Source organism: Sylvia atricapilla, chromosome Z (assembly GCF_009819655.1).
Source record: "Sylvia atricapilla isolate bSylAtr1 chromosome Z, bSylAtr1.pri, whole genome shotgun sequence".
Lineage (NCBI taxonomy): Eukaryota > Metazoa > Chordata > Aves > Passeriformes > Sylviidae > Sylvia > Sylvia atricapilla.
In genome coordinates, this window is record NC_089174.1 from 79667984 (window position 1) to 79684813 (window position 16830).

General features: G+C 35.1%; 1 protein-coding gene across 7 annotated transcripts in view; it reads left to right on the plus strand.

Annotated features, from left to right (window-relative positions):
- The window catches only part of ERBIN (erbb2 interacting protein), a 117475-nt gene that overhangs the window by 67245 nt on the left and 33400 nt on the right, over nt 1-16830 (plus strand). For all 7 annotated transcript variants that reach the window (XM_066338998.1, XM_066338994.1, XM_066338992.1 and 4 more), the window contains 5 exons: nt 3070-3148; nt 3867-3956; nt 10112-10168; nt 14225-14288; nt 15858-15932. In XM_066338998.1, the coding sequence (XP_066195095.1) occupies nt 3070-3148; nt 3867-3956; nt 10112-10168; nt 14225-14288; nt 15858-15932 (365 nt within the window). The remainder of the gene's footprint in view (nt 1-3069; nt 3149-3866; nt 3957-10111; nt 10169-14224; nt 14289-15857; nt 15933-16830) is intronic.

Below are 16830 nucleotides of genomic sequence, written 5' to 3' on the forward strand. Positions count from 1 at the left end.
CCATTTATCTGTACTGAAGTACTGAGTGAGATTGGTTAAGATGGTATACACCATAATGATTCTGGCTTGAAGAAGAAGCAAAATTAATTCCCAGTCTCCCTCATTGTTAGGTTTCTCCTATCAGTTGAATTTCTGTTTCTAATTTGTTGTCAAAACTGTTGCTGCTTCTTGCCCAAGGCATAGTCAAATAGGGGACTACTGTAGTGTCCTCTGATTATGTATAAAAGCATGCTGATTTAACATGTCTGTATTTGGATAGCTAATATTTTATTTGGCTGTTCTTTTGAGAGTAAGCTTACATTGACATTCTCCCCTCTTGTAGATGTGCTATTTGTTTTGATTTTTCGGTAGTTATCAGAAATGTAAGCTTTCTGTGCTTCCATGAGTTCATGACACAGACAGTGGAAACTAATATTAATATTACAAACATAAGGTCTAATGTTTTGGACTACAGGAATCTTTCATCCAAGAACCCAGCCAAGGCCATCTCTAAGACCATCTCTCAGAAAAACTAAGCTTAGAGAATCTCTCAGCATGATTCAAACAGCAAATAAAGAGCACAGAGTGAGTCTGAGACATAGCTCAGCCTCCAAGGAAGAGCTTAGCAGTTGTTTTCTCTGATTAATATAAATGCTTATTTTAAGAAGGCAAACTTGTATCCTCAGCAATAAAGAGGTCTTGATTTATTTTTCAGACACCGGAAGGTCACTTCATACAAATTGTCTGTAACTTCATTTCTACAGGCTCAGGGTATTGTGTCATGTTAGATGTTTTCTATGTATGGATATTCCTTTTCCTGGAAGAGGTTTATTGCTACAACAGGAATTAAGATAATGTATATCTTTTCTTGGGAGTATGTTTCTCTTTGTACTAAGAGTATATAACAGCTGTAGATAAGGTACAGTTCTAGTCTGTCATTTGTAGTTTCCTAATCTTTCTTGGACTTGAAAATAACAGTACTGCTTTACAGAAATGAGACTTTATAACATTATAAATACTACCTTTTTAGTTTTGATTTTGTACTGAATAATGAAATGAATTAAGTTGGTATCCTATTGCCATCTTCTTTGATTCCACTCACAGACCCAGAAATCTTGACATGGCTGAACTCACACACATGAACATGCACTCTCTCTCTCTCGCTCTCTCTCTCACACACACACACACATATAAATAAAGCTGTATATTTATTTACACCTGTGCATATGCATGAACATGCATGTTACTCAGCCAGAAATGTCAGAAATGTTGGCCTGTATTATCACTAATGGTTCTGTTCTTCCTGGTTCCTTCTGCTTTTGAGTTTAGCAAGTTATTTCCCAAAACTGTTGATGATACTTAGATGTATTTAAACATCTGGATTAAATGAATGTCATGCTTTTTCTTGCCTTTCACCTTTCAGTAACAGAGTACAATATCCGCTATGAGTCAAAAGTAATAGTTTCAACAGTAGTATGACAAACAAGTTCCTGTCAAGAAAGACCTAAAAGTCTAGTTTGAAAGAAATGGTGTCACTGTTTTAGTTGAATTCATGGAAGAGTCAGCACAGTGGCTTTCCCACTCATTATTGCCAGTTGTTTAAAGTTTGTATTTTGTCACTACTTTTCTTTTGTTACTACTGCCATCTCTTAAGTCCTGATGTACCAGGTCAGTCTTGTTACTGCACACAGAATCAAACTTTAGGCTAACATAAATTATTCTGCAGTTTCTTATGTAAGTAAAAACATTACTTAGCATTTGGTGCTTCACCACATGTTCTCAGAACAGATACATGGAGAGACATGGCGGTTTTACCTGCCAACCTGAATGAGATATGATGCTGCCCTTGTCTTTCTCTGTGCAGCTGGATGGTTAATGCTGTTTCAAGCAGCATGAAATTTCATGCTCTCACTAATCTACAAACAACCATTCAGAGTATAGTTCCTTCTTAGGGCTCGTGTTCTCTGGGTTCAGTTGCACTTTCCACATACCTGATAAAGCACTCACAAACATAATTACATGCATTAACTCAAAGACAAAGAGCTAAGGTTTAGTTTAAAAAAAATGAAAAAAGGAAGAAAAAGTAATACAAAACTAGCTTTATTTACTAGCGTATGTTTGGGGTTTTTTTTGTTGCAAACAAGAGTGTATTCTTAATCCAAGTAGAAAGATACCAGTATGGTTGTATTGTATTTAGGACAAATATATTTAAAATAAAAACACCTGTATTAGAGTATAAGAACATAATGTTGCAAAAGCAACTGCAGTTGTGATAGCAGGGGTTTTAGTTTAATTTTTTTATGGTGTATATAGTAAAGATGGAGGTAAAGATTTTGCGTGGTGGAGTGATTCAATATTGATTTCCTTCTGATGTGTTGAAAACACACATATTCAATGCCTGCTTTATCAGTTTCTCACAAATACAGATTTGGTAGATATGTGGAATGCAGCTCCACTCTCGCATTTTCAGAGATAACCATGGAAAAAAAGGAGCTTGCTTATTGTTTTAATTTTCAAACGTAAGTCTGCCTAGAGCATTTTTTGTCCTTCTCTCTTCATGATCTAGGAGCTAACAGCAAGCATACATCACATTTTGGGGTGGATATCTGTTCAGAACCGTGAATTTGTAAAAATTTGAAGCCTTACCATTTCACCTGGATGTTATACAAACCGTGGATTTGATAAACAGATCCTGTTTGAAACTTCATGCAACCAAGTGGTTGCCTTTTTTAAAATAAATTATACTGGGACAGAGGTTCTCATCTTAAGTACATTCCAAAGCGCAAGTGCTTCAATATTTGGCAATAAGCAATGTGAATTTATTGTACTGTATGTTTGTAGTTTGGTGAGCTTCCTGCTAACCTGAAACATGAAAAGCTGTAGGAATAGTATAGTAAAAAAATATATTGCATAAGAGTATTTCTTTAATGAAAACTATATGTGAAATGTGAGACATTAGAAAAACAGTTCACTGCTTGCTAAATGAGTCAAAGTTTTTTATGGCTAGTGGTTTCATGTGCATAATTTTTATGCATGTGCTGGATTCTGATAATTAAAGGCTATTTTTCTGCCTCTTTCTGTATCTTGCAGGCATACAGGAGTTTCCAGAAAATATAAAAAACTGTAAAGTCTTGACAGTTGTTGAGGCAAGCGTAAATCCAATTTCAAAGTAAGTTTGTAAATTTTTTGATGTTCTATATTTTGTGCAAATACTACTGAGTCTTGAATTTGCCTCAAGACATGTGCCAGCCCTTGGAGGCGAGAGCAGAGTTCCCTGACAAATACCTTCATTAACCTTGTGGCACTGTGGTCGAGTATAGCTATCTCATTAAAGTACTTTGCCAAAGGTAATAGGCTATATGGACTACCCTTCACTGTACCATGTAGCTTTGTCAGCTTGTTAAAATCCGTCACTTCTCTGTGGCTGCAGAGAAATATGCAAAGAGTTTTCTTAATAACAAAAATTAATTCTGGTTTAATATGCATTTCTACTATAGTGATAGAACTAATTTGCCAGAAATCTCCACTGCCAGAGATACAACATAGTCTTCTGGGGAAAAAAGGAGTTGTGTACTTTTTAATTTATCCTGTTGTTCCCAGTTAATGCCTTCTTCACATTACATGTCAGGAGATCACAAGTTCGTAGCAAGACTACTTTTATTTGTAGTTTTTATTGCCTGTAGACATTGTTCTCAATACTTAAAATAATTCTGAAACTCATCTTCTGGAGAAAAACTACCTAGTGTGACTTTAAAGAAATTCACCTTCTTAATTTAAATTTTATCAGTATGTAGGACATCAGTACTATATTGTTGCTTAAGAAAATATTCCTTAATGCCCTGAATATAATTGAAACTAAGATACTGCGTTATTTTACTTCTATATAGGCTGCCAGATGGATTTTCTCAACTGTTAAACCTAACACAGCTGTACCTGAATGATGCTTTTCTTGAGTTTTTGCCAGCCAATTTTGGAAGGTAAGCTGAACATGAAACTTAGTATCTACATTTAGTTTAAAGTTTCTGCAGAGCAGTTTTTTCTGGTTCTAACCAAAATGGGTACTGAAGAAAGGGAAGAAGTGTACATTATGAATTTGCAATTGTTACAAGGTAAAAAAAAAGCCCTGAATCTGTATCAGCTGCTTTTAATTTCAACTTCTGAAGGACAGACAGAATGTTTATGACTGGCATAAAACTCATTTACATTCTTGTTTCTTTTCCATCACTGGTCGGGTAAGTAAAGAAGATTAGTATTTTTGAATTTTGTGTTGCTTGTCATGTAGTAATTGAAGTGAAGCAAATAATGACAACTGTAATTCCACTTGTCCTGCCTGTACTGGATGCACAAATTACTTCATGAACAACTATAACTCTCAAGTCCTTTATTGTCAGGAATATTTCTAAAAACCTGGCATATTTATGGTATGCTGACGATGTGAAACTGTTACATGTCACAGTTATAGTACAAGGTAAATACTACTCTGCTACTCTGTAAAACAGATTAAATCTGGGGAGCAAAAGTGAAAGGGTAATACTCATAAAAGGAAAACTCCTAGATGAGCATAGGTATGCTGTCCTTATCACACTGCTTTTAGCCATTTCTGCAGTTTTTCCCCCTCCATTCCTCTTTTATCTCTTTTCCTAGATTGTCACTTTCCTGACCCATCCCATGACCAGCAAGCATCTCTTTCAGAAAATACAGCTATTAGTTAAGCAATCATGTTGCTGAGTGAAAAAATTGCCTTAGGCAGTAGTTATTTTTGAGTCAGCACAGTTTGCAAGAGGTCAGCACAGCCCCCAGATAATGCTGCAGGAGCTGGTCAAATCTGATGAGCAGTGGAACACAAGAACAGGTGCTCTCCACTGCTGACCATTAGTTTATTGGTCATCTGTGATCAGAGCTGTTGGCTTGCTCTCCTCTATTACCAGTCATTCCCAGATGAATGATTAAGAGCAGCAGATTTGCTCCATATTCAGCTATCAAAACAGCTGCTTATGATGCAGAAGCTTTATTCTCATGCTTTTTCTGGTGCACAAAGTTTGCGTTTCAAAAGCCATCATTAAGGCTAAAGAATATCTGGAATATGGAAAATCTTGTTAGAATTCTGGTGATTGTCTATGCTTTTTTCTGTTACAATTTTTAATAGTCTAACCAAATGGCAAGATTTTCATGCTAAGAAACCACCACTATGGATGAACTCAAAGACTTCACGTTAACACAACTGATCCTTTAAGCAGTTAATCTTACACATAATACACATTAAAAATTCTCATAATTTTTTCTTTGTCTTCTATAATGCTTAATGGTTAGTGAAATGAAGACATTAATTACTAACATAATAAGAATAAATCAGTTACTGAAGACAACTTGAAAGCCAGTTCTCCATTGTAACATTTTAATAGTTACGAAGAATTCTGCCTTGTTTGTTAAAATCTAGTGACTTGCAGCATCCTGTTGTATACCTTGGAGAATGAATTTGAAGTATTAATGTACAGTAAGTTTACCTGCTGAAGCAGTGTTGCATACAATACATAGTATTCTATAGGAAGACAATGTTTACATCAAATAAATTGGAAAACAATGAAACATTAAAATACCATTTCAAAGTAAGGTTCAGACCCCTTTGACATTGAATACTTCTCTTCTGTAAGTGATGAGACTGCTCTGCCATCCCACAATTCTACAACTAGGTATACTTTCGAGTGCAAAGTGTTTTAACTTCTTCAGAATGGTGAAGTAATTTTTTATAAACAAATAAAAATCTCTGGTAGAAGCTTTTGAAATATTTAATCTCATAAATGATGAGCCTTCAGTTTCTTCCAGTTCGGTGCATTATTTTTTTTTGTATATGGCCTTACAGCTTTTCTTATTTGTTAATTAGGAGTATGTGAAGTAACTGAGTTCTGATGCCTCATCTTACTGGCAACTATGGTCAGTAATAATGTCTCCTAGAAACTAAGCCAATATATATTACAGCTAACCAGATTTTTATGCCTTGTGTTAGAAACCTGGTTTCTTACATCTTTCTTTCTGATTGTTCATTGTTTCTACAGTTCAATTGCTGCCATTTCTCATGAGTGTTGTCCCCCATTCTCTCACCTGCTCTATTTGTAATGTTCTCATATCCCTCAGTTTATTAGACTAAATAAAATTTCATTTCCTTCTGGTGTGGTAGGTTTTCCTTTGTGTCTGATTAAATTAATATATCTTGGAACAGGTTTCAGTTTTAATTTATCTTCTTTTTGAGAGAGGATAGTGACATTTATAGCTATATTTAGAATTCGAATTGAGACCTCTTCATGGCTTGTACAGTGTCATGATTGTCTTTTTGTTTCTCTTGGAAATGTCTGTGGTTATGCTCCAGTGTTCCAATTACCCTTTTTGCAGCTGCCTAGTGTAATTTCCTACATGATTAACTGATGTATTGGACAGTTTAGTTAGAATGGCTGATGCCTACAAGGAAATCCTAAGTACTTGGCTTGGTGCCATGGAATCTTATCTTTATTTCTAATTTTTTTTAGTCCTTAAGGCTGTACAGGGTTTTTTTTCCATTATAGTGTCTTACTAAATCACTGTATTGTCTATGACATAAGCCAAGTTAAACATTTTTCTGATGTTTAAAAAAACATCAAAAGATTGCTATTAAAAGATAGTGAACAGGATAGTCCTAGAAAGGGTCTTTGAGCACCTCTATCACTACTAATCCAACAGTCAGCCTGATGCTTAGGAAAGAAATTTTTAATAATGGAAAGGACTTTTAGTATATCCATGCAGTGTTTTATTGGATTTATCTCCATGCTTTATTCTTGTCTTCAGAATTTGTGCTGAAGCTTTTCATAATTGTGAGATCAAGATTATGCCATCTTTTTCCCCTTTTTTATAGGTATTGTATATTTGCTGTCCTTCAATGATGTTGTTCTTGTCCAGCCTGTTAGACTTACTGAGAGTCACCAGGCTTTTGATATGATTCCATTCCTGTGGAATTTTCAGGCGAAAAAAGTGGGGGTTTTCCTCCATTCCCAAATCCAAATTTAAATGCATTGATATTGGCACAGATTATGGCATAAGCCTTCATGCCAGTGCAGAGGTATCTGAGAATTATGCTTGCCTAAAAAAATCATATCTGTTGTATCTGAATACATAATGTGTATTTACTTTTAAATACACGAATATATAAGCAGAACTTGTTAAACTGGAAACTCACTACTTGCTCATTTTGAGACAGAGTTTTAAAAGGGAAACATTATTTACTAATGAGTGTTTAAGATAAGCAAGGATTTATCTTCAGTGTAATTCTAAAAATCTGGGAATGTTTTCTATAATGGGATATTGCTTCCAGAGCCTCTTTATTGTGATGTTGCAATTAATTTGCTTTATATCTACTTTCTCAATAATTTGCCAGTAGTATCTGTAGTAGTAGATGGTTTTAGTAGTATCTATTTCAGGATATTTTTTGCATAAATGTACAGTGGTAATCAAATTTAGTTACATATGTATATGTATGTGTTTCGCAGAAACTTCTAAATGCAGCCTGATGCATACCTTTTATTCCACTTGTATTTTAGTAACAATTTAAAATAAAAATACTCTGCTTTAGGAAAGCTGCAGAGGAGGTGTAGAGTAAGGAACATCTCTCAGTGCAATATTTTTAGATTTCCAAGGAAAGACTCCTTGTCGTACATCAAGGTTTCAAGTGTCCCTGCTGCATGTTTCTTTTACATTTTTTACAGGTGGTATAGTTTAAGAAATCAGGTTTAGAAAGGATATTGATCTTCTCCTGGAAAATTGTACATTTAGAGATTTTGTTTTATTGAAAAGTTGTGCTGTATTTTAAAAGCAGGCTGAGATGTTCATGATTAAAGAACAATACTGGAAAAATAATTTTAAGCTATTACAGAACGTATATTTCCAGTTGAATAATACTTGTTACCGCTTTGTGCATTGGTGATGTGCAGATAGTTGTGTGGTGATGGTTTTTTAAAGTTCAGAAATGAAATATTACTGTACAAGTAGAACAGATCTTTGTCACAGAATGGCCCAGATAATATTTATTCTGCCACTATGAATTCCATTTTTCCTTTAGTATAGTGTATTAGTTCTCCATTTCTTTTCCAAATTAAATGCCGCTTCTTCAGGTACCTTATTGCAGTTCAGATGCTCAGCTTGGATGGATGCTGGATGCTTAGCAGCAGCAACTGAAAAATCAGCTGACCTAGTACTTGATGTGCATTATTATTTTAAACTTGAATTAGCTCTTCAAGTCATAATGGAAGAGGTGACAACTGCTTAAGTCCAATATTTCTCTTGAATTACTGGAAGAGAAGTATCTGTTTAGACATAGCCTGTATCTCCCAGCCAGGAGAGGTTGAGAACGTTTTCCTAGTAGCTTCTGCAAAGCTCTGCACATAAGAAATTCAATATTTGCATCTTCAGTCTCTTAGGGCTATCTGAACAAAGATTGGAACAGGAGAAAAGGTGACAAAGCTGTGAACATTTCTGTCATGAAAGTCAGTCTTTATGTTCACAGAACTAGCTTATTGCAAGTGTCATACAGTCAGTTCTGGCTAAAGTCAGCGAAGTGTGGGTGTGCATATTTATAGTTCAGCATATGAAGAGAGATGTGCTGCCACTGCACTCAACAGAAATTTGACTGCATACATGAGTTGAGAAGAAAAAACTACAAGCTGTGTAGCTACCTTCCCTGTCATCAAAGCAGAGCTCCAGCTGACGCCTAATGCAGTGCTTAGTTTAGAAATCAAAGCCTAAAATTCTCATTCATGTCTGAGGGTTCTTAAAAAATTCTGTTTTGTACTAGATTGGTTACTTAGGATGCTGGTAGGGTGGGATGCCTAGGAGGTCTTTCCCACTTATGTTCTAGATCAACAGCAGTGCTATTACCATGAATGGGGTCTTTATTAGGGTATTCTTTCACCACTGTTAGGATGTTGGAGTTTTGCGGGTTTTTTTAGAGGTTGGGGGGAGGAGGTTCCCCTCCAGCAGTTGCTACCAGATGGTGTGTGCTGCTTGCAGTGCTGGGCTGCAGTGACCTCTCCTCTCTTTCAAGGTGACTCACACATTCTTAGGTTATTTGTGGGCATGGCAGATTGCTGCTTTCAAACTCATCCAAAAATCAGTGAATGTCTAGAGGAAAAAGAAATACTGTTTTCAGCTTTCTATTTCTAAGTGAAGTATAGCTCCTACCACTTAATTAAAATTAAGGGTTTTGTCTCTTCCTTACAATGCACTAGTTAAGCATCTTCAGGAAAGACTGGGCTATTCACTAAGCTCCTTTCTGAGTCAGGGACCTTAATGCCCTGTTTTGTGTTGTGTGAGAGCTGTCAGTGGGTCACATGTAGAACTCTTGTCAATTATAATCCAACCTTTATTGAAACTAAATCACTTTCTTAATTTTTTTTAACGAAGTTGTCACTCTGTCACTTCTGTCCCAATACAAAAAATTTCACTGGAAATGATACATTGCTTGTATGTGAAGACTGCTTGGAACACACTTTGGCTAAGCAGTTGAGTTGGGATTTAGAGGTTATTTGTCTTGCAACCAGGGATTTACTGGAAAAAAGTCAAACCACTAACAGAAATATCAAAATGGATTCAGAAGCTGACTTCTCTTCTCAGAAAGAGAATATGGAAAGAAATCTGAGATTAATATAAAGCTATCAGGTGGAAGACTACAGGTATTCCTCAGATAAGGCTTTTTGTATTAAACTGCTGGATACATTGCCAGTAGTAGAAACTGAACATCTTTAATTGAGCAAAGTGACCCTATGTTTCTATTACTTCCTGTGTACTTTTCATTATGATGATAACATGTACCCATAATTAATCCAATGAAGTGTTTCAAAATCTTTGGGATGAAGGAAAACAAGTGTGTTCAAACAGGCGAAGAAAAGCAGACAAGATCTAATTTGTTGCTTTACCAAAATCAAACTCCAACCAATGAATTTAAAATAGCGTGCAAATTTTGCACAAAATTTCCCTTAATGTTACAGGGAAAAAAACCCCAAACTTATAGATTTGTTTTTCTTTTAATTCTGTAAATATAAGTAAGTTTATAGATTGCTTTTGTCATTTAATACAGAGTATTGTAGTAATTTGTTATGCCTTTCTGTTACAGACTGACTAAACTCCAGATATTGGAACTTAGAGAAAACCAGTTAAAAATATTGCCAAAGTAAGTATGGTATAGTTCTAGAAATTCCTACAGCATTTAATATTAATCCAGTTGTACCTCTCTCCTAAAATCTAGCATTTTTCTAGTCCCTGCCTTGCAATTCTTGCTTACTTCATCAAACAAGCCCACACTCATGGTGATGCAGTTCCTCCTGTTTCTGTGAACAAGAGCAGTGCACAGAATTTTCTGACTGGGACTCTGGAGCTCCAAGCAGGTTAACAGAGATATAAGAGGTCAATGAAGAAAGAAACAGATCACAAAAATGGGATGTGAATAGCCACCTGCAGAGTTACGAATATGTTGTGGTGTACTGTAAAAGTGATTTTTCTCTGGCAACAGAAATGGGTAGAGTTGCTGATTTTGGTGGGTATAAGAAGTTTTGGTGGAGAAGGGAAGCCTCTAACAATTGAATATTCACTCTGTCCAACTCATGCTAGGAGGCACTTGCATGCAGTAGGCTGAAGTGGAAATTGCCAACTCTTCAAATACAACAGCCAGGTTTTTTAGTGACTGTAGCTAATTATATGCGTAAGACATGATCAAGATTTATGTTCTATTGGGATTCCCTTTTTAAGTGCCTAGATACTGTACTGTTGAGTCTGCTGCATAAACAAGCCAGAACTCATATCTGGAATGACATGCACACATCAGAAAGTGTGAATTTACATCTTCAAAGCGTGAAACATTCTGTGGTATAAATACTCTCAATTCTCTTTGTCTCTCTCTGCTATCACTAGTTTTCAGCAGGAAAAAATTAGAAGACATGTAATTTAGAGTGGTAGCTCTCTAAATTAAGTTACTCCCAACTGAGGAACAGTGCCTATAATTAAAACTTACAGCTAATATGGATTTTGTTTATAAGATCACTCTGACCTTAATTGCCATAATTAACACTAACAGCATGAATTACATGACATATTTTTAAAACCTAGTTTACTCTTGTAGTGATGAGACAGTAATACATGCTTCAATGTGTTAAGGTCAAACATATGTTCTGCTGAAGGTGCTGGGAAACTTTTTATTGACTTCAGGGTTTTCGGAGTTCTATTCTTGATTGAAAACTAAACAGCAGCTATCATGAAGAAGTTCTCTGTTGCACTTCTGTAATAATCTATAGTACATGCTGAGCTGCCAGCTTTATTATTCTGTTCTGATACTCTTACAGAAGATGCTGTAAAGCTTTAAAAACTGTAGAAAATTCAAAGAAGTTTTTTGATGTTAATAAGATGTAGCAGTGGGTCCTAATATTTTTGCTATAGAATACCATTATATTTTTTTGTTCTCCTGTGACGCTCGTCTTTGTAATATTTTTACAACAAATTATTTCCTATTTGTAATAAGAAATATATTTGAATAAATTCTACATCAAGCTAGCATCAAGATAGTCCTCTTTCTAAGTAAAATATGCACATAATTTTTGACACTAAAATATTAAGTATTTGAAAGAATGTTAATCAAAATGGGTAATCAATGCGAACACACTGCGTCAAGCTTACTTTATGCCAAACTTTTTGCCAAATATGTATCATTTTGTTTGGAGCTTATCCACAGCCAGATAATGGCTGCAAGTGGCAGGATTATCATACAGAACAGCTGTATGAAACTTATTTCTACTGAAAGGAGACAAAAAACACACAGAGACTATTTTAGAAGCATTTTTCTGATAAGTAAATATGGAAAATGGTCCAATAAAAATATGGCACTTTTTTTTTTCATTTTCTTAAGCTTCTATGGCCTAATTGTCAATAAAAAGAGTATGCTTTTTAGAAAGAAGCAAGTTATTTGAGAGTATAATTACAGTGATTCAGGGCCCAGTCTTGCCATCAAACACACCCCCCTTGAGTTGTATGCCATTTGATGTAAGCTGTAGTGTTAACCTTAGGGAAGCTGCCTGTATACAACAACAGAATCTGAGGCATAATTTAGGCTATCTGGTCCCTTTGTATTGAGTTCAATTGATGCCACGTTCAATAATATTAATAATGAAAGAGGCTTTCAGTTTATGGGAGGGATTACACAGTGCCGTGTCAAAGATGAAAATAGGTGTAACCCCATGATCTAGTTAATATTTGTTTCAACATCGTTTGGCATTGAATTTTCCTGCTACCGTAACATTATTGGAAGCCTTGTTTGCATTTTGTCTGAAGGTATCTCTCCATCAACAATACAGAAAAGCAAGGAGATATTAGTCCTAGGATATCTGTGCAAACAGCAGGGAAAGAAGGGAATATTTTGGAGACTCTCATTTTGCAAACACGATTGTGTATGTTTTGTAGTTGAGTGGATGTGTTTGCTAGATCAGTCATTTTGGCAAGGGAAAAAAAGGGCCCCAGATCAATAAAGTTATCTTGTTATCCTGTCATTCTTACATAACACTGGTTTACATACTGTGATCTGTGAACTTTCCAAAGCTACACATAAATCCTTTTAAAAGAGTACTTCAGCAGTGCTTCTGGGAGACTTTGGTGCAAATTTGTTAGGAACATAAAGCACTGAAATTGGTACTGGCATGGTCTCACAAAGCTTTGAGAGAGAAATTTTCTGCAGGATTTTGTAGGGACTCAGGTAATCTTGATAGAAATTGAAAAAGAATGTTAGTTTACTGATAATCATGTAATCCTGTTCATTAGCTTCCAGAAATGAGGGAGTTTGTTTCTTAAGAGTCTTCTGAAAATAGTTTTTTCATGTTTTATTGGAGGATTTTCTATCATTAGGACAGTAGGAATGTTAGCTAGAGTCTTTCCTTCAAAGCTTGTGTATAATATTTGTACATTGCAAAAAATTGCTGCTTCTGCTTTTGTCTTGATCTCATCTTTACCTACTTATGCTAAATTCCTAGTTTGTCCCCAGCTTAATTATGCCAGTGTCATGAAAGTCAAATTTCTAAACAAATGTTGATTATCCTTATTGGAGATTATTTAATGAATAATATTAATAACCACCTTAAATGTCTTCCAGTAAATATGACATTTTCCAATATATTATTTTTGAACTGTATGTTCACAGCAACTGTAAATCTTACTGTGTTTGAATATAAACTGAAGTTTTGAATAGCTGCATAGAGTATCTTGTGCTCATGCAATTGTTTCTAGAAGAAACCAGTGTGATATTCTGACAATATACAAGACTCTACCATTTAGAAGCTCTTATATTTAATTTTCCAGAATTTTGTAGTTCATAGTTGCAGTTTATATATGAAAGTTTCAGATACTACTAATCATTCTGTGAAAATCTATTATTAAATAAATACATAAATATGATTTCATATGAGGGATTCATAGTCTCTTAAAAAATACTTTCAAGTAGAACTACTGTGAAGTTTCCATTGTGTAGACCACCATGTACAGTGGCCGATAATCTCTACAGAGTCCCCAGAGTGAATTTAAATAGAGGAAAAAATGTTTACAAAACACAGCTTGAAGTAATGGATTTTACTTTTGTTTCAGACATTGATTTAGTATTTGCCGTAAGTTAGGTTAAAGAGTATTGATGTGCCACAAAATCCAATTTAGTAATCTCATTTAATGGATGACAAGAGAAAAAATTAGGGTTTCAAACCACATCACATGGAAGCAACTTAGCAGCCTGGAGAAGTAAACGGTGGTGTTGGATCCTGTGATTCAATAGTGCTCTTCTCTGTTTTAACTGATCACAGGCAGTAGTCTTTCCTTGAGAAGAAAGCATGTAGTTAACCAGCCTTAGACTGCTGGAGGGACATACTGTGACTGGAGGTGAAAAGCTGAACCACTGAAAAGAAGAGATGTTTCACTGCATTTCTCTTTATCATGGAGATTTCTTTACTGGTCCTTAGTTTTTGCAAGCTCATCCTCAAGTGTGTTGCAGGTACTCTTTGTGTGATACTCAGAAGTCTGCAGGATCAGTGATATGTACCTGGTTGACTAGTGAGTGAAAAATTTATCCTTAATTAGGTAGTATTTCAGTTACAGAATAGCATCACTATTTAATACTGATTACTAGATTTTTGTAAATATGAAAGATTTGATGTAGCTAGTATTTTCTTAGACCTAATTCTTTATTAATCCCCTTCCTGTGCAGAACCATGTCCAGACTGACTCAGTTGGAGAGGCTGGACTTAGGAAGTAATGAATTCACAGAAGTGGTAAGTTTTGCCTTAGTAAAAGAGCTCTGCACCTTTTATAAAGCTCCTTGGCCTTTGATCTGTTTTTAACAAATATGAAAACACAAACACATCTCAAGAGTTTTGCTACCAAGCATTATTTATACCTTATGCTACTTTATGGAACCTGTTATAAAAATTACGTGTGTGATCTTATGAATGAGAATATGGTTTTACTCCATTTTAAAATAATACTCTGTTATGTAGTGTGGTTACTCTACTGGTAAATAATTGATAGTAATATCTGTTTGAATTATAAACATAACTGTTTGGCTTAGAATAAATTCTAACCACTTACTGATTATCAGGTATGGAATGTTACAGTTTTGTGCATAACCTGCTTTTATTATTGTTCACAAACTATTTAGATCTGAGGAAAACTATATTAAATTTGAATGTTGGTCTAAAAAGTAATTACAGTTGAGGTGCTCTGATTTTTTCCTTCAGCATGCATTGACTTGTTTCCTTTTCGTGGTCTCACAGGCAAATATGTCTTGTATTTAAGAATCACATAACATCTCTCTGCTTTTACTTTCCTGGGTAAAGGAATTGAAACAGAATTATAATGAAACTTGCTGACCTGCAACACATTAGTGTCAAACCTTTATATGCCATTGGGAGAACTAGCTGAACACTTGCCTAGTGATATGGTTTGGAAATACGGGAGTTTATTTAAGGACTTTTTCATTATTATGACTAAACATCTAGCCCATATCATGACTGCCATGTTCTCATCACAGGGTAGATATTTGTGTGGGAGCCTTAAACTAATGTTTCAATTATGACTTCCTCTTGGAGAATGAGTTATTTGGAGTCTTAAGTCTGCAACTTAAGCAGAAATCCTGTCTGTTTACTGTATAACAAAACTTGCTTAGCATTTATCTCAACTTGATTGAACTTACTAAGGTGCAGTAGTAGCTCTTTTATATTTCTTTCTCAGTAGGGAAGTTTAAATAGGAAAGCATATGCAACATGGGTGACTACTAAGATGGGGTCTTTTCCTGATAAACAAGGCATTTTTCACAATAAATTGTAGTGGAAACACAGTCCTGCACTTCATTTTATGGATGGATTGGGTTGCTTATATCATGGAAATGCACCCTTTCTCGACAGAAAAATTAAAATTGTTTTGATTTTCCCCCTAACTAAAAAATCACTGAGGTTTTTGAAAAATGGGTCCTCTGAGATGATGAAGTTTAAGGGGTTTTAGACCTCCTTCATCAAAATTGTACATATAACATGTACTAGGAGTGTGTGCCTGTTGAAAAATAATATTTTCTGTAAAAGACACCAAACCAACAGAAAGCTTTTCCCTGAAGATTATTTAGTGCTGTGGTCAAGTTCTTCAAATTTTTAGTGTATCTGGTATATATTTTAATTTCAAAAGTGAATTATCTAGGGGTTTTTTTTGATGATCCAATGAAAAAAAGTGGGTATTACAGGTACAGTAACACATTACTAAAGTTGCAGTAGACAAATCACTAGAATTGTTTTTGCCATTCACTGGGGTTTTTCCATAAGATATTTTTAAAAAATGGCTTCTCGTTTCAGCCTGAAGTACTTGAACAACTGAGCGGATTAAAGGAATTTTGGATGGATGGTAATAGACTAACACTTATTCCTGGGGTAAGTTCTTTTGCTGTGTTGAACACAGAGTATTTTAAATTACTCAGTACTTACTTTGTCACTGATCTTGTACATTGAAGTTGTTTCTTAATTTTAGGGTCACTTAAAGCCAAAAGGCTAAATGGCACTTGAATGCTTAACTAGTCCACTTAGAAATTATTGCTGGTCATGAGAGCTGTGTTCACAGCTTTTTGTTTTGGATCTTTTTTTTTTCATTGAAAGTTTTGTATTTCTCATCTAAAAATTATGTTGCAATTCAGAAAAACAAATAAAAATCTTAAATAAAATTTAGGTTTAATGGCCCTTCCAGAAAGGGATTAGTCTATGTTAGACAGCAAGCAGGAATATACAGTATAAATATGTTGTGTGGATTTTTATTGGTCATAGCTGTAAAACACACAGTGCCAATTGCAGTGCTATGTAAACAGAGAGCATAGGTAATTGCTGAGAAAACAGTCTGTTGACTTTGTATGGGTTCCTGACATCTTTCAGGATTACATGTGGTCTAGGCTGACCTATTATTACAGTACTTGAGAACCTGTGCTTAAGTTGTAGCAAACTAATAAATGAGTATTTGAAATCTGGGAAGCAGCCGGCTCGTTTCCAGTTTTAAAATCACTAGCAGTCATGTGAAATGTGTCCTTCCTGCCTGATCAGGAGTCTTTGCTACTACTGTTTTTCCATCAGCCAACTCCTTATTGGTTGCAGTTGATTGGTTTGATTGTAAAACACAAACTGAACTGCGTTTTCCAGTGAAGTAAAACTGTATTTCTGAAAGTGAAGATTTTAATAGAGTAGTATGCATGAGTTTTAAAGCTTGTGCTTGGTTCATATGGAATGGTAATACTAGCTTTTATTTTGGCTTGTTTCTCTCAGTTTAGTACTACGAGGGATTCAT